Source organism: Narcine bancroftii, chromosome 3 (genome assembly GCF_036971445.1).
Source record: "Narcine bancroftii isolate sNarBan1 chromosome 3, sNarBan1.hap1, whole genome shotgun sequence".
In the NCBI taxonomy this organism is placed as follows: domain Eukaryota; kingdom Metazoa; phylum Chordata; class Chondrichthyes; order Torpediniformes; family Narcinidae; genus Narcine; species Narcine bancroftii.
The window spans coordinates 338,469,823-338,488,597 of NC_091471.1; the positions used below are offsets into that span (position 1 = coordinate 338,469,823).

Consider the following 18,775-nt stretch of genomic DNA (forward strand, 5'->3'; position numbering starts at 1 on the left):
AAACCCATTCTTAACTCTGTTATATCTATATACCTTTAAAGGTTACTTGGTATAACCAATCTGTCATGTTAGGACTATATTTTGCTTATTGTCAGACAGAAAAACAAACAAGATTAAAAATGCAACTTCCTTGTTGGAAGTAATAATCTTGTGAATTGTGTTGTTAAATTAAAGTCATAAATATTTCAATTTCAGGCACCTCAAAATCTCACTTTACGAGCCTTGTCCTTTGCAAATTTTGTCACCAATTCAATCAGATCAAGTGCTGATACCTGGGCATGTTCAATTGATATAGTTGTCAAGCCATTTATTCTCTGTTGCAACATTCTCATTTTCTCGCCACTGCCTGGTTTGAAAACAGAGTAACTCTGCCTGGCTTCAATGGGGAAAGAACATGCACATGGGAAGTTGGGGTGAACTCTTGAATTCTCACTGCTGCAGTTCCCCACTTACTTCACTGAAAACTCTGCCTCTCCCTTTGTTTTGCAAATCTGTTGCAAGCCATGAATAACACAAGGGGTCTCCCTTGGGCAAGTCAGGCATGGGTTTTGATTTCCTGCTCCATACACATAATCTCTCTTCTTGCGCTTTGAAGGTTCCAAACATGAACATTGCTGCCACTTCAGTGTGAAATAAAGTCTTAACCTATGGTGGTTTAGAGGGTTGCCACAGGAATCGGAACCATCCACCCAGGGGGAAGTAAAGAGTGCCAAGGTTTTGAAATCATTCCAAGTTTCCAAACCAGTATGTTCAAAAGCCTGCCATGTTGGAATTTGGACTCAAAACAGCACCCTGGGCTGAGAAGTTGAGCACTCATGTGTCCCAGTCTGAGAGGCCATTTCAAACCAGAATCGGCCTCCGGCGGTGAAGCTGTTGCAAAGGTATAGGCCTGTCTCAACTGGCAGCTCATTCCACACTCACACCACTCTCTGTGTGAAGAAGTTCCCCGAACTTTTCCCCTTTCACTCTTAACCCATGTCCTCTTGGTTATCCAAGATTAAATAGAATCTTGATCAATGAAACAGGGAATGGGAGGTGGAGTTTAATTCGGATAAGTACAAGGCGTTGCATTTTGATAAGTCAAACCAGACAAGACTGATACATTAAATAGCAAGGCCCAGCATATTGTTGTAGAACAGAGGAATCAAGTCACATGGTTTTCTGAAAATCATGACACAGGTAAACAAGGTAACGAAAAAGGTGTTTGCACATCTGTCAGGACATTGAATAGAGAAGTTGGAATGTCATGTGACAGCTGGGCAGGACGTCGGTAAGGCAGATATGGAATACTGTTTCCAGTTCTCGTTATCTGGCAATACAAACTATGTCATTTGACTGATAGGGGTGCAAAATATGATTCAGTCAGATGCTAGTGATACTGGGCTTGCCTCATAAGGAGAGACTGGATAGGCTGGGACTTTACACCTTAGAACATAGGAGGCTGAGAGGTAACGTTATCGAGGTGTGTAAAATCATGAGTGGTATGGATAAGGCAAATAGTTATGTCTTTTTCTCAGGGTAAGGGGAGTTTAAAGCTAGAAGAGAGTGTGAGAAGCGAAAGATTTTAAAGAGACACAAGGGACATTTTGTTCACACAGTCTGGTATGTGGAACAAACAGAGAGTAAGTGGTGGAAGTGGCTACACTGACCATGTTTAAAAGATTTTTAGACAAGTACATGGATAGAGGGATAGGGGTTAAATGCATGCTAAGACAACTTGGTGGGAATGGACAAGAATCTGCTTAACTATTTGCATTTTTCTCACATTTTCTGAGGTGTTTCAGATGTTCAGTATCTGTAGCTTGTGTTTTGTTTTCGGAGTACATTTATGATCTGTGTAACAACCAGGGTTTCAAGTTTTCTAAATGTTAACTGGTTCATTACTTCTCCTGCCTGCCCACAGCAACAGAGAATGTGATTTTTTAATACATGAGATGGATAAAATTATCTTTTTATATTGCTCACCTAAGTAATTGAATCTCACTATGTTTCACCTGATGTAGAAATGAATCCAATTATACCAAAATCAGTTATTACCTCCTGTCTTGAGTTGTTCCTGCTGAGAAACTCCTTTGCTGCTCCCTTGTTCATTTATAACTTGCACCCTTCCTAGATTTTAATCATTCCATGTAGTGAATGCTTGGCTAGATTACTTAGCAGAATTCCTTCATACTCTTCAAGATGATGAGCTCATGGGTGCTGTACAATCTCCAGGCAAATGGTTTGGTTAAATGTGTCTGGAATTCTGCTCTTTATAAGCCACTGGTAACGATGGAATTATTAATGTCACATACAGCCACATGGCTGAGGTATGACAGGATTATTGAGCCAAGAAGGTGTTATATGTGCATTGTGGAGAAGCACGCGACTTCCCTGCCTGTCTGGGATATGGTGGATTGTGGGTGGTCACGTGTCCTCTCTGTCTGCAACTTATTCGGAAGACACATCACCTGTCAATCAAGACTGGATTTCAGCCGCCCATTAGTGCACACCTTGCCATTGGCTCATTTAAATTACTTAAGGTCATCTTTGGCAAGACACCCAGCTCAAAATGGTATATAACACCAACACATAACACATTCTTTCTCTCTCTCATGTGGTTCATGCCCCGGACATCGCTCCACACCAGATTGCTACTGTGGACATTGCTGGGAGTGTCGTGGGTAAGGTGTGCAACACACTTAAACTGAGCCATAGTACTGAGATAGATCAGTGCTTCCAGAGAGCCGCACTCCTGTGGGTACAGGGAAGCAGGAGTGTGTATGCAAGTCCTTGTCTGAAGTGTGTACACCTGTGTGACCGTGTAGAATATAGGCGGCCACTGGTATCGGAGCCCAACCTGGGTCCAATGTAGTTGTTTAGTAATATAGTAATTGATTATTGTTTGACGTTCTCCCGGTTTGTCTCCTGTTTGATCAATAAAGTCACCTGTGATTGTGCCCAGAATCATCTCTCTGTGAAACCACCAAACCTGACACTCTTCCAAACACAAAGGAAGAATCTGAGGATGGAGGAAGGCACCAATTTGTATAAAATAAGTAACAGAAGGAAAAGAAAAGGGTTACTGTAGAAAATGCTTTATTAACTTAACAGCTTGTTTGCTGAAAAATATACAGTTGTACATAAAAACATTTAAACTTTTTCACGTGAATGTTTGGTCAATATGTAGTTACAGTGACATGTACTGCTCAAAAGTAATATTTATATAGATTATAAACCATATTTCATATTTAGAAAGTACATATAATCATTTAAGCCATAAATATATGCATTGCCATTTAAATTCCAAAAAAAAGATCATGAAATTTTTTTTGTTGATTCAAATAATTATTCAATTTCAAAATACAGAGTGAAATTTAAACACAAGAACCTAGTTCATAATGTTTATATGATGCACTTGTCTGCGCCACCATAGTTTGACTGGGAGGAGAAGAGGACCTGATTGTCCAGTTCTAATTAGTTGGGTGAGATTTGGGAAGGGATGTTTCCTATGATCTTTCCCTATTTTAGATGTTGTAGAAAAAGAGGTGCACTGACCATCGAAATAAAACCAGTAAATGCTGGAAAGAGTCAGCAGGCCAGGCAGCATCTGTGGAAAGAGAAGCAGGTTAATGTTCCAGCTTGAAGACTTTATTCTGAAGGAGAGAAAACAAAACGTAGAGAGTGTGGGCAGGGATGCTTATATCTCCGACAGGGTGAGGCCAGGATTACTGTAGGTTACAGGTTCAATCAGATCACCTTTTCCAAATTGTTAACTCTTGTTCTTTCTATAGATGCTGCCTGGCCTCCTGACTATTTCTTAAATGCACTGCTCTTTGTTTCAAATTTTCAGCATCGCAAGTTTTATGGTTGGACTAATGTTTTCAATATTTTTGTTACCTTTACTAGCAGTGCTGAGTGAAAGCACAAAGGAGTTGCACTTCTGTAACATCAAACATAATCTGGATGGCCAAAATGATGCTGATTAGGTACTTGCTCTACACCAAAGTGGGACCAGAGTAAGTCAACGTTCTCCGAAATCATTGTGAAAATTCCCATTTTAGATGGGTTGAGAGAGAAATGTCAACTTGATGACTTGGAGTATTTCCTGCTCTTCTTTATATAAGGCCACTGTTCATTGCCACTCACTTATGAAGGTAAAACAGGCTTTACATCAATAATGTAAAACAGGCTTTACATCAATAATTCAGCTGCAGGCACAGTGCAGCTCTCTCTCTGAGTGGCAGCTTCGATTTTCGTCCCCTACCTTTCTTGGAATGATGCTGAAACCCAGAACCCTCCGATTGGCAGGCGAGTGTGCAATCAATGAGCCACGCTGGATATAAGAACAGTTGCTTTTTCAAACTCATTAGCGCACAATGACAAGAGCAGAAGAGTCCTCCTCAAACATTGTGATGTCAGTCAAAGTCAGTGTTTAGTAATGGTGCAGTTGGAGGTGTAAACCCACATTCTGCAACCAGGGACTCCAAAATGACTGAAAGAAAAAACATCTTCCCCACTTCACACTCAGGATGCAACTCTGTACTTGAATTCCTGCAAAATCTAATTTTGAACTATTCCAGAATAGAATAGTGCAATTTACACTCACATTCTAAGATATTGGGAAGACCACTGAAGACTACTGCTCTTTAAATGCATTATAAAGCGACGATTACTACTGATGTAAACTAGGATGATGGACTCGGACTGTAAATGCAAAATGATAATGGGTGCAATTGAATAGAACAAAATCAAAGGATTCTACACCAAAAGAAATATTACCTTTATCTGATGTTGCACACGGTGATCTGATGTATTTCCGATGATTTACCATAAAGGTACAATCTGGATTCTTGCAGTCTTAATATGTTTAACCCAGTAGCATTTCCAACTGTATGTGCTTCTCCACAAAACATTATATAAAGCCTAATGAAAATCATACTGCATGTCTGTCAGCGTGTATACAATGCTACTTGCCTGGATTGCAAGAAACCAATTGCAAAATCAAGGTGTTACATAAATATTTCCACCATATTGCATATCAATGAGAATCTACAATAGGACTGATACAAATTCCAAAGTCCACATTGTGCACAGCTCAGAAAAAAAAATATTTTGCCAAATAGGGACATAAAAATCTTCCAGGTAAGACATGGGTGTCCAAGAACCTTCCAGAGATTCAGACAAAGACATGGAGTGACCAAAGTAGAAAATATTATCAGTGAGGCCCAGAAAGAAAAATAAGGTGTGAGCTGGTCCTACACACACCGGAAGAAGTTCCCTTGTGAAGGGAGAGCGGTTGAATTCAACAGAAAGCTCCTCTTTCCAAATCTCAGCAGTAGATTTTCCAATCCAATCACAATAGAATTTAAATATTTTAGGAAATGATAATGTTGGCCCAGATGGAAACTGCTTCTCCCAAAGTTAACAAAGCCACAGTGGTCTACTTCTTTCAAACAAGGAGTGGAGAAATGCCTTAAACAGCAGCAGATTGACAGAATTATATCACCACACACTAAGTAGTATTAGTTCACAGATTACAACAGTTATTTGCAACCAAAAAATATTCTTTGCTCCATTCTTTCTCAAAAATGTTAACTCAATCAAATGTACAAGACTACTGTAAAAGAAGAAGTTTTAGAGATTTTGTGCGACTGAGCTGATGTGTTGTATGGTAAGTCACACTCCCTTGAAACAATGGGACTCAAAGGAGTTCCCAGTTTGTGTTGGGAGACATATTTCCAGAGGGAAAAGTAGATGTTACTTGGTACATTGGCTGTTCAGCATCATCGATAGGACATTGGGACACAATCTTTCTCTTTCTCTTCAGATCCTAGATGTGTACACCATGGTTGACAAACCTTTGTCTTTCCTTCAAATCAAGTTCACTCTCTTTACCACACAGGATAAAAATCAGCTTCATTTGCTTAAAGGGAAAGAGGCAGTTTCCTCTTTGCTAAATGTAAGAAGGTCACTCAGACAGCTGATAAAGTTAATGGTGGCAAATTGGTCAAATTTAAAATGAAGAGGTGTCCTGAAGACTTTGGGAGAAATCTGATTGGAGGGATTCAAGCCAGGGAAAATGAGGATGAATTTGTGGGTGGCAAAAGTGGAGCAGAGTTCGGGTAAGTTTAAAAAATTGCACTCCCCAAGTTCTAATTTTATCCATTTGTGGATAAGGACTCAAATAGCAAGGTTACCTTTATTGCAAACTGTTCTTTGCCCCCTTCCTTTTAAACCAGCTACAATCTCAGGACGTCAGCAGCAAGCACAGCCTTGGTTTCGCTCTATATGCTGGCGTCACCTGCTCCTACAACACTACCTCATCATTTAACCTTTACCCTGCCTCTAAGCTGTTAGAATAGTAGGTGATAAACAAAGACCAAAACCACTCTCTCTTCTCCTCATCACATCCTCCATCCCTCAGCCACTAACTCTAGCTCACTTCCTGTGGGCTAACCAGCTTTAAACTTTGTGCCACCTTTAACTCTGGGATCATATCTCCACGCTACTTCCCTAACACCACATATGAATCAAATTTCTTCTGCTGTAACTTTCATTCATTTTTTGGTCATCTCAAACATGTAATAATTAAAATGTATTGAAGGCAGGTTGCACAATTTTTTTGTATCCAGAAATTTGATATGATCCAAAACTCTTTAACCTGCATTCTGACTTCCCCCAATTCAGCTTTCTCTCCCTCCTTTGTCCCCTGTAAAGTTAATTCCTTCAACATTAGCAGCTGCCAAGCCTGAAACTCTGGCATTTCCTCTTCAAACATTTCCCGCTCTACTCTTGTTCAACTTTTCAAAGCTACCTCTTTGATCCTAATATCTAATTCCTCTTGGTGAAGGGCCTTGGTTGATTTTGGTATATCACAATAATTAAATAAATACTTCTTGGTTGATAAAATAAGCAACTCCAGGTTGAAAACATAAACCTCCAGATTCAAGGATTGTTTCCTGCTGTTATCAGACTCTTAAATGGACCTCTCACTGGGGAAAAAAGATGATGCCTTTGCATTTTTTTTAACTGTTATTTTCTATCAACCCTGGACTATATGGCTTGTTGTAGCAAAATCCCCTCGCTGTTCTTCATTTGTTATTTTCACACTAATTGCTCTATGTGTTAACTTGTCTGAATAGTACACAAATCAAAGATTTGTACACTATCTCAGCACTATTTGTACACTATGACAGCACAACAGTTCAAATCAATGATTATTGAAGGATCCTGATATTTATTCCTCTTTTTCATGATCTTTAGCTATATCAGATATTAAAATCTTATAAAAAGATTCAAAGAACATATGAATCCAGACACATTCCAGATAGAGTTGAGAGTAATCTGCTTTTCCAATAATACATCTGATAAAAAGCTCAATTTTAGGCGCAGTGTGCAGAGAGAGCTCTCATCCTTGGCATATTTTACATAAGACAGAGATACTATGTGGAAATTCCCAGTAATACTTTGGTTCCCATGAGTGATGGACTTTCAGGTCTGAAATTGTTGCTAAGCTTATATTACAAGTTGATTTCAGCGACATTTGAGTGCTCAGAAACAATATGAATCGACAATGCTGTAAATGAACAGAGAAAGTGCATTAAGTAATGCACCGTAACCCAACCCCAACCCACCAATTTTCCCCTGCAACCGCTGCTATCGTGTCTGCCTGTCCCGCATCGGACTTGTCAGCCACAAACGAGCCTGCAGCTGACGTGGACTTTTTACCCCCTCCATAAATCTTCGTCCGCGAAGCCGAGCCAAAGAAAAGAAGAAGAAGATAAAGTAAGAATGAAAAGAATAGGCTGTAGATGTACCACTGCCATCATCAGTATTAGGGAAAGAGAGCAGAGTAGCCAATGGCAATTAAGGACTGAGAGGTGAGCTGTGACGTTTATAGCCAGATCAGTCACATCAGACCGGTTCGAAGTTTCTCCCCATGTTCTTGGGTCTCAATTGTTCCATCGTCCTGATGGGATTTTGCTTTCATTTTCTGCTTGACTTTCTCTCTGAGGATTTTCATTATCTGCGACAGGAATTTTGTATCTTTTTAAAAAAAAAATTACAGATACATAAAAAAGAAGTGGAAATATATTACAGTTCCACCATCATGGGGATCAAATAAAGGCAAGTCTATTGCAGACATTGACCAAATTATCTGTGCCAAAAACATTCAATCTACACCTGTAATCCAGTCGAAGATGATAATCTGACTTTCCTCTTCAGTGATGTGGAATAACGTGGACTTAACTTTTCAGGAATCTAGACCAGAGAATATCTGAAGGAAGAAAGACAAGTGCTGTCTCTGGGTAAATGCAACAAAGCCATTTTTTGGGAGGCATTTCAAGATGTGTTTGGAAACAAATTTTGCAAAAGGTCCACATCTTCCTTGCAAGCCTTTCAATCCATGAACAATAAGGATAAACATTATTTCAGATCACCAGGACGAGCATTATGTGTGTTCAAGGTGTGTACAGCAGCATCCCTCTCTGCCTTACCACAACACCTCAACAGGCATTTTTTTAAAAGCCACACCTTCATCAACTGTGGTCTTTATGAATCAATTTGTTACCCAAGGCTTTTTTTGTGTGTGGCTAATAACTGTTGATGGTTAGGCGCTCCACTGCTAAATGCCAAAAACTTGTGCTTAGAAGTTATAACCAAATTCCTTTTAGCATAGGACATTCACAGGCAGCTAAATTAATTGCTTTGTTTGGATCCCAGTTATACAAGGTTAGAGTTTAACCTTCCAATGCTATTTGCATTTATAAATCTATTTAACTTATACACTTTCCCATAAAGTGCTTGTTAGCTCTGTCTCCAACAAGATAAGTGTGCGCCTCAGAGGTCCCAATGATCAGGGGGAATGGGATTCCATGATTTAATAGTTTTAATGGCTTATGGAATATGGCATTGAAACAAAAGGGACGGCAATCGCTTTTACACTATGTGTAAACAGTAGGCCAGGAATTGTGTAAGATGTGACCATCTCCCTGTTTAACAGAGCTCTTTACCAAACAAAACACAACAATTGATTAGGGAAGCTCGGTGCCTTCCATTGTGATACTGTCCATCATAAACTTGTGGAGAAAAGGAAACAATGGAGAGAAGACCTCCCAGAATGCACAAGTAATATCAATGATGTCCCAGGAATCTAACAGTATTCTTCACCCTGTGCCTCCAGGATGTCATTCAGATCTGCAAAGACGGAGCCACTAGACATCTTACGACCATTGCTTGAGAGGTCGAGAAACTCCTCTGTGGAGCTGGGTACCGAGCTAATGTACCTGTCCCAGACTCGTTCTGCTGGCACTTCATGCTCGATGAGTTTGGGCTTTATTTTTAAGCTTCGCTCCAAGTTCTTCCTTTTGTGCTTGAACTCAAGGATGGTCTTTGTGTAAGTGTTTATTGTGGTCACTGATGCAGCCATACAACACGTAAACGATCCCCAAGCTAGACTGAGGGAAAATGTAAAGTGAACAAATTAAATATAAATCTCACATGCAGGTTAAAATCCCCTTGAAGAATTCAAGGATGTTTGGGTTATTTGTGGATGTCAACATCTTTGGCAAGCGCTTAACTTGCTGATCCAAGTTAGAAGCCTGCAAGGCTATTTCACTAAAAAATTAACAGTCAACCACAGCAGTAGGTCTGGGGTCACATGTAGAATCAGTTTTCTTTTCACAATGTTAGTAAACCAGACGGGTTATTACAATATTTCACTAGTTTTATAGTCACCATTATTGAAACAAGCCATATAATACCTGAATTTATTTACTAGTGAATTTAAATTTTCCAGCCATAGCTTCAGGAATCAACAGACCTGGCCCCTGCATATAAGAGAAGTGGTTTAACCACTATGCGATCATCAAAACCAAAATAAACCGCAGATGCTGGAACTCTGAAACAAAAACAGATAATGCAACAGGTCAGACAACATCTGTGAAGGAATCAACAGTTAATGTTTCAGCTTCAAGGCTTTTCATCAGAATTGGGATAGAGAGAAAAGAAGTAACTTTTAGTAGTAGATAAGATGGCAGGATGAGTGGCAGGGCACAGGGAATACCTCTGATATGGCAAGTAAACAATGTGGCGTGAGATTTTAAAGCTTTTTATTTTAGGGGTTGTTAAGAGCATGGCTGTGAGATATTATGCAATCACTGGTGATCTAGATTCTAGAAGGTGAAAAGTCATCCACTGTCCCGGACACCACATTTGGTCTCATAACCAATGTATCTGAATGTTGCTAAGGGCGATCCATAAGGCTGCTCGAGCATCCAGGTGACAGTAATGACAGAAGACAAATTTCCACCCCACAACCCTTTAAGAAAAGCAAAATAAATCGGACGTACTTTCTCAATCCCCTTTGTCTTCAGAAATGCCCATTATAAATACACCAATTGTTGTAACTGTTCTACTTCCTCTACCTGTGTTATGCAGAAACGGGCCCTTCAACCCACAATGTTCATGCCAAACCTTTCTATATTCATTCTATTTACCATCCGGTTGGTCTGGAGCCTTTAATACCTTGTGATTAAAATCTTCATCTAAAAACCGCTGCCGATGTTGTAAATCTAAAAGAAGAGAATGCTAAAAAAAAAACACTCAGGGGGTCAGGATGCATCCATGGGAAGAGAAACAGAGTTAAAGTGTCCGGTTTGATGCGAGAGCCCATTACCCTTCATGGGCAGTGTGTTCCAGATTCAAGCCACCCTCTGGGAGAAGAAATTCTTCCTCAGATCCCCTTTAAATCATACCTCTTTCTATGGAACTATCTCTTCCAGAATGGAGTGGGATATAGAATAGATCACCTGGTATATTGGGCAGAGAGGTGGCAGACAGAACTTAATCCAGGAAAGTGTGAGGTAATGCACTTTGAGTTGCTAAATTCTGGTGGGACCAATGCATTGATGTGCAAGGATTTCACGGAGTGCAAATTCATAGCCGATTGGAGGAGCTTTCATACTTGAAACCAGTTTTAGTTCTGTTTACATTGCTGTGTGACATTTAAAGTTCTTTATGTTACAGGTACAAGCAAGGCACTTTGTTGATTTTGTAAACAATCCTTTGAGAACACATTAAACCTACTGGTCCCCTGTTCCTGCCACATGATCCTTTCTCTGCCAAGGACTGAGCTTATCATGAACTTCATCCAGCATGTTGTCAAGAATGAGCTGAAGGAACTCAGCTCATTCTTGACAACATGCTGGATGAATTTCAAGTACTTTTTTGGAACAATCAGACCTTTCAGACACATTTCATGCTCCCAGAAGCTTGGTGAATAACATTTTTAGTGGAAAGATAGGTTTTGTTGAATCTTCATCCGTTGACATTCTCACATTCAGGATTTAAACCCCAAATTTTAATGTTGTTCATACTTTCCTTATTGCACAAATGATGGACTTTACGCTTTCCTGATTCCTTCCATGAAAACTAGTCTCCATCTCCCCAATCCTTTGCACGGCACTCATGCCTGAATTCTACGCTCCAATGTCAACCCCTTACCTTAACCCTCTCCCCGGTGGCCAATGTTCTGAGCTGATCTCCGGAGAGGAAAAGCAGGAGACAGATTTTTAGATAAGGATGTTACAAATTCCCTCTCTTGTTTTCCCCAAACCATTACCGTACCTACACCATAAAAGTACTATGTTAAGCCGACTTTCAAAGACCACTTCATTCCAGCAGGCTTTTTTTGGTCTTACATTTACAGAGCTGGCATGAGTTAAATCTTGTTAGGTGACCTCCCTGAGTTTATGCTTTAATTTGAAGGGAATGGAATTGATCAATGAAAACAACTCTTGCAAAGATCAATGGAAGCCAGCTTTAAGAGTATAACTGGAGCAATCTCAAGTAGAGAGAGGCAGTTAGATTCAGCTCAATTATTGACTGAACTCACAGCCAGTTTAGCCTCTAGGTCATAGGTTGAACAGCAGAGTGAGGCAGCAGGTCATTGTTAACTGGATTTGGAATGAAATCTACACCATTCCAAGCTCATTAATTACTGACACAACAGGCACCAGGAATTTAGTATCCCTCCCCAGAAATATTGAAATCATGGGGTTGTGTCCTGGATGAGTCAGTTGGGATGGGGCTACAGGTTGGTGGGCTTGAATTCATGACATTTAAATATACACACTCCCTAAGCAGCATTTATTATTTCCCAAATATTTGCTCTATACGATTGGAAAGAAACCCCAGTATAATTTATAAATGGAGTAAAATTGGAATTAAACAGGTTTAATGTTCAGGTCACAAGTGAATGGTTAGAAAGTGCAACAGTACCAGAAGGAGCACTTGTTGCAGAGAGAGATTAAAGGGAGAGCTGAAGAAAAGGATGTAGATGGTTATTCTGATGCTCAATCTCCTTCACAGAACAGCTACATTCTAATTGCACAATAATTGGATGTGAAGTGCCACCTTTTACCAACTTGCACAATGCCACTTACCAGTATGACCACCCATAATCCCAGGTCTGTGGCCTCCAGTCTTCAGGGCCGAGGTTGACAGTCATCTGAAACACAGTCGTATACATCATGTGCGCTACCATTCCCAGGAGACCTGCAACACCAAGTCACAAAGACATTGGGAAGTAAGCAAAGATTCAAACTGGGAAGGAGTGAGTGAAGTTGCTGGGGTCAAGTACAATATGTAATAACCTGGCTGAATGGTGTACTATCAACCTCGTAGTCAATGTCACCAAGACCAATGAGCTAATTGGGAACTTCAGGAAGAGAAACCAAAAGGTTTTCAAAGTAATCATTGGGGGGAATCAGAGCTGGAGAGGGTGAGTCAATTTAAAATCCTGGGAGTCACTAACTTGGAGGTCCTTTCCTGGACTCATCATACCAATGTCATTGTGAAGGAAGCATGTCAGTGCCTCTACTTCCTCAGGAGGTTGTGGAGGCTTGGTATGTGAATGGAAACCTTGGCAAATTTCTACAGATGGGTAGTAGAAGGTGTGGGGACCAGCTGCATCATGGCCTGGTATGGGGACACCAATATCCCTGGGCGTAAAGCCCTGTAAAAGATTCTAGACAGAGCCCAGTATGTCACAGGCAAAACTCTACCCAACCATCGAGAAAATCTACATGGAACACTGCCATTGGAGAGCAGCAGCAATTATCAAGGATCCACACCACCCAAGACTTGCTCAGTTCTCAATGCAGCCATCAGGAAAGAGGTATCGGTGCCACAAGACTTGCACCACCAGCCTCAGGAGCAGCTGCTATCCCTCCACCATCAGACTCCTCAACAACAAACTCAATCAGGGACACATTTAAGGACTCTTACTTTGCCCATTATTAATTATTAAATATTTATTTTCTTAAATTTGTTTATTGCACTGTCAGTTGTTTACATTACTTTCTTCTTGATTGGAGTTGGAAGTTAGAAATTCTGCCTGGCCCGCAAGAAATAGAATCTCAGGGTTGTATATGATGTTATGTATGAACTCTGACAATACAGTTGAACTTTGAACTTAGTGCTGGAAAATCTCCGCATTCAGAGGAAAAGGTGATCAATGAGCACTTCTGTCTTCTTTCAATTTCTAGCCCTGATAGGTTCGAAGTATCATTTTCAGTTTATTAGATATACATCCAGTTATTTTTAAAATATGTCTCCCGGTGAGTACTGTCAGTAGTTGGATCATTTGTAGTCTCCCAGCATTAGATGGCAGTATGAGTTCAATCCGTGTGTATGATCTCCCACTGTTAGTGTTGGCAGATTCTTGGATTCAGTCCATCTTGCCAGCTTAATACCTGGATGCAATTCTCTGTGTGACCTCTGAGAGTTGTCGCTGATAGATGCTCGGATTCAAATCACACAGTTGTCTGACTTTTCTGGAACTGCTTTGAGTAACCTCCAAGTAACTGGCCAGTTGTAACCTTGCCAAATCCTCGGAATGCGTCTCAGTGTTAGCCTAGACACTGCGTTAATTTTGATCAATGGCTGGAATCAGTTCCTGTCTGCAATTTAGGGTGACAATGAATTGTTCCGGCTTCAGTTCCAACATAATCTTAGGGCCAGTACTGAGATGCAGCATATCGCTGGGAGCCATAGGGACAAGGAAACAGGTACACTTTTTAAATAAATAAATAAATCCACGGAGCAAACTATTGCACAGAACACAAGAGAATATCCAGAACCTCCTTGGATTGACATATCAATCGCTCTTCTTGCTCCGAAGTCCGGTCAGTCTTTGGAATTCTCCCCACAAAATTGTGGCAGAGGTTTGACCCGAGCCAATTCAAAACAGAAATTGATGGGAAAATTGAGGGGTTTCAGGTTTGCACAGAGAGGTGGCGGAGCCCTGATCTTCTTCAATGGAAGTGCAGGCATGAAGGACAGAATGGCCTATTCCTGAATCTGTTTACCAGAATTTGAAAATGGTATTTTAAAATTGAGGCAGTGTTTAACCCGCCATCCATGCAGTTCCACAGGCACAAGGGTGATGGGATGAACTGGGGTCGGTGCAAGGGGAGAGACAGCGAGGACAATGTGAGGAGCTTCATGCTTGTGGCAGATTGAACGAGGGATACTGGCTGTAAGTGTGGTGGAGTAATCAAGTCTACAGGGAACAATAGTGTGCACTTGGACGCCAACAGCAGATTTTTATGATGGTGCAGGCAAGCAACTGACAGCTCCCCTTGAGATAAAATAAGATAAAATATCTCACCAAGGCTGCAGACAGTTAGTTTGATTAAAGCAGTGGTTCTCAACCTTTTTCTTTCCACTCACCTACCAGCTTTAGCAATCCCTATGCCATAGGTGCTCAAGATTGCTTAAGTTGGTAGGTGAGTGGAAAGAAAAAGGTTGAGAACCACTGCTTTAAGCTTTTCCTTCTGTGTTATGATCTATTAAAATGATTGGAATTCTTTTTATACTTTTCACCTTTGAAAAGCAGTTTGTCCAGATCATTAACTTCTCTGTTGGCTTCATATCTACAGTATTTTTACTTAATTTGCATATGTAAATTTAAAAAAAATCAGATGCTGGAAATCTAAATCCTAGATGGATAAGTGAACCAAAATCAGAGTCCTCTCCAAGCCCAAGCCCAACACTGAGGTCTTAGTATACTTAGTTGGCTTTATTGGTCAGGTGCATTGCTTGTATGCTTGATACCAGATTGCTAAAGCAGACGTTCTAGTCGAAGCAATATCATGAGATTACCAAATAGATTAAAGAGTTAAAAGATGTGCTCAAAGACTGTAAAGAAATAAAAATTTCCAAAGGTTCTTGGGGGCCTCTGGCCAAGGGGATACAATGGACGGAGCTGCTGTATGGCAGAGCAGGTAATAGAGACACAGCCCTCCGCACAGGGTTCAACCGCCCAGTCTCACTACCAGCGGGTTTGTGCAGGCTTAAAACAGCCTGCTGAAGGGGCCATCGCTGGTTTATCTTAAAATCCTGTGACCACATGGTCTGTGCCCAAGATGGTGGCACTTCTGATCGGCAGCGGCCACGAGGGGTTGCAGATTCCAGGGAAGTGGAGGACTGGTGCAGGGCACCAGTGGGAACCCCCCACTCCCATTTGCGAAGGAGAAGCAGAGGTGATGACCAGGGCAGCGGAACAGCAAGGGGCTTTGAGCCTGAAAGTGGTCTGTTGGTGAGTCAAGGCAATGGACTCACCACAGGCTCTGGGCTTCTGGAAACTGGCTCCAGACAGGCTGAAGGGGTACCAGGTATCGGAACCGGGGTACAAGAGGTGCCAAGAGTTCTAGAGGCTTCCTGATCTTGTCAGAGGTTTGCAACTGGAGCTCGGGTCACTAATGGCTTGAACTGAAGTCCATGTGGCTACAGAAGTTGCGAGAGTGCTGGAGGTGAATCCATGGACATTCAGCGACTCTGGTGGGGGGTGGGGTGGGGAGAGGCTCACTTTCTCTGACACCTTAATCACTCTAACTGGGCAAATTCTGTTGATAGTAAATCTTCGTCTGCCTTATGGAAGACTAAAGGAAATTTTGTGCAATATCACACACAAAAATGTTAAATTAGACATAGAGCCAATTCGGCCCATCGAATCCATGCCGCCAATTTTACACCCCATTAACCTATTTTTTTTAAGGGGAGAGTGCAAACGCAGTCGCCCCCACCACAATTTTTGCAGTCGAGTGTTCTCCATTTAAGGACATCGCAGCCGTCAAAGCACCCAAAGTGCAATGGGATAGCCTCATCCCGGGAGATCAGCCATCCTGACCACCTATTCTCCCTGCCAGGTAAGCATACCCTGGTACGTTTTTGAAGGATGAACTGGAGCCCCGGAGAAAACCCACGCAGACACAGGGAGAACGTACAAACTCCTTACAGACAGCACGGGATTTGAACCCAGGTCAGGTCCAGATCGCTGGTGTTGTAAAGGCTACGCCAACTGTGCTGTCTTTAGTTGTATTTTGTTCTCTCTCCCCAGGGTAGGGGAATCTAAAATTGGAGCGCGTGGGTTTACGGCAAGAGGAGGAAGATTTAAAGTAGATTTGAGTTGCGCCTTTTCCACACAGCGTACAGAGCAAGCCTGCTGGAGGAAGTGGTAGAGGTGAATACGATGACAATATTGATAAAACATTTGGACAGGTTAGTGAATAGGAAAGGGTCAGAGCAATGTTGGCAGGCAGATGGGGCAAAGAAAGGAAGACACCTTGATCACCATGGACAAGTTGGACTGCAGGGTCTGCTTCTGGGCTGTACAACCCCATAAGCAGAGCAGCTCCTCTCAATGTTGTCTCCACTTTTTAGCCTTCAATGCACATCACTGAAAACGATTTAGTCTTTTCACACCAGATTTGTAATTCCCTGCTGCCTGCAAATTAATTGCTGCTATTCTCCGCTTTTCCACATATGTCAAGAGCACTGTATTGATAGAATGAAGTCACGGGGAATAGATGAAAAGTTCTATAAGAGCATACTTCATTCTTACTGAGCACAGTTTCCATTACTGTATTTGATCTCCAAAGGTTAAGACTATTGCCTCATGTTTCAGATTTCAGATTTATTGTCAGAGTGCATGAATGACATCACATGCAACCCTGAAATTCTTTTTTTCATGCAGGCGAGGCAAAATTGCCACTTACTGGCAGTGCAAACAAAAATGTACTCACATACACATGTAAACATGTAAAGAGATGTAAACAAACTGTGCACTAATGAGAGAAAAAAAATATCAATGAAGTGCAAAAGCAAGAGTCCTTAAATGAGTCCCTGATTGAGTTTGTCATTGAGGAGTCTGATGGTGGAGGGATAGCAGCTTTTCCTGAACCTGGTGGTGCGAGTCTTGTAGCACCTACACCTCTTTCCTTATGGTACCAGCGAGAGCAGAGCATGTGGATCCTTGATGATCGCTGCTGGTGTTTAACGGCAGCGTTCTTTGTAAATGTTCTCAAAGGTGGGGAGGGTTTTACCTCTGGTGTCCTGGGCTGTGTCCACTACCTTTTGCAGGCCTTTACATTCAGGCATATTAATGTCCCCATTCCAGACCGTAATGGAGCTGGTCAGCACACATTTCACCAAACATCTGCAGAAATTTGCCAGGGTTTCCGATGTCATGCCAAACTTCCGCAAATTCCTGAAGAAGTAGAGGTGCTGACGTGCTTTTTTCACGATGCTATTGTTTTATGGTATCTGGGATTTATTGGTGGATCCATGTGCAGTCTCCTCAGACTAATGCAGCCATCTGATTAAAGTTCATTAAAGAACACCTAGTGTTAATATGGATTTATGCTTATGGTCTGTCAATTGGGGTTCATAATGAGAATGGCTGAGTTTCATCTCTGGATTAGTTTACCTGAATCTTGCAGCAAATTGTCCTTTTCCAAAGAAGTTAGTTAGGAATTTGCATCAGGTGTCTACATCCCGGCCGATGGATGTCCAAATGGTCAGAAGGTAAGGCTTTCTTACTTTGATAAGTGCCTCAATAAATAACTCTATGTTTGTGAATGAAAATAGGTTTCAGATAATGGGAATGTAGTTGGACCCTTGATCAGATGCTTTAGGTAGAAGCCCGGGACAAAGGGAACCATCAGCTTCAGAACCATTGGTGCTGCGAAGTGGTTAGCGCAACATTATTACAATGCTAGTGACCTGGGTCTGAATCCGGCGCTGACTGTAAGGAGTTTACACGTTCTGCATGTGACCTGTGTGGGTTTCCTCTGGAGGTTCCGGTTTTTATCCACCCTCCATAAAACACATATGGTTGTTAGGTTAATTGGCGTAGCTGTGCGGTACAGGCCTGTGGACTGGAAGGGGTATTACTGTGCTGTATCTCTAAATTAAAATAAATAAACACCAGTTGGCATGATTTGTGCTCTTTCTCACTCCTCATTGGCACTGCTTGACTTGCTGAGCGTTTCCAAACAGTTCTGATTTACTGGTGTGTGAATGAAAGTTCTTTCTCAAACAGAAAATCCCAGTCTCTCATGGCTGCACAGAGTTGTGCGTTTTCATCTGATTCTCTTTGTGCCTCACTGTAGTCCATCAGTTAACACAGCAGCAAAATGACTCTCGGCTTGGCGTAGAGTCATTGCATATCTTTTATTATCTTAACAACTATAAAGTGAATGTTTTGCAACCAATTCCCTTTTTGTGCCCCTTTTTCTTCTATTCTAATTGTCTCTTTTCCATTTCTTTGTGTCCCTACTGCATAAAGGATGATTACCTTCCGAGCTTTTCAGCCCACATTCTCACTGCTTTTCCCTTCCCTGTTCACCCTGCCCTTGTATTACAAGCTCGCATTTCAGTTAGTAACCACACTTTAAGAGTTAAAACATGCTGCAAGCCATTCACAGCTCACAGAGAGCAGTGGCAC

At 41.4% G+C, this 18,775-nt stretch overlaps 1 protein-coding gene and 1 non-coding gene across 2 annotated transcripts in view; both read right to left on the reverse strand.

Annotated features, from left to right (window-relative positions):
- Positions 1–3,247: 3,247 nt before the first annotated feature.
- Positions 3,248–18,775, reverse strand: part of gsg1l2b (gsg1-like 2b) — a 92,706-nt gene continuing 77,178 nt past the window's right edge. Inside the window, exons 4-5 of the mRNA XM_069929472.1 lie at positions 12,429–12,540; positions 3,248–9,440 (exon numbers count right to left, since the gene is read on the reverse strand). Coding sequence (XP_069785573.1) covers positions 9,137–9,440; positions 12,429–12,540 — 416 coding nt within the window. The 3' untranslated portion in view covers positions 3,248–9,136. The remainder of the gene's footprint in view (positions 9,441–12,428; positions 12,541–18,775) is intronic.
- On the reverse strand, positions 16,043–16,204 carry LOC138759645 (U1 spliceosomal RNA). Its single transcript, XR_011355002.1, has one exon. It is a non-coding gene; the product is annotated as a U1 spliceosomal RNA (small nuclear RNA).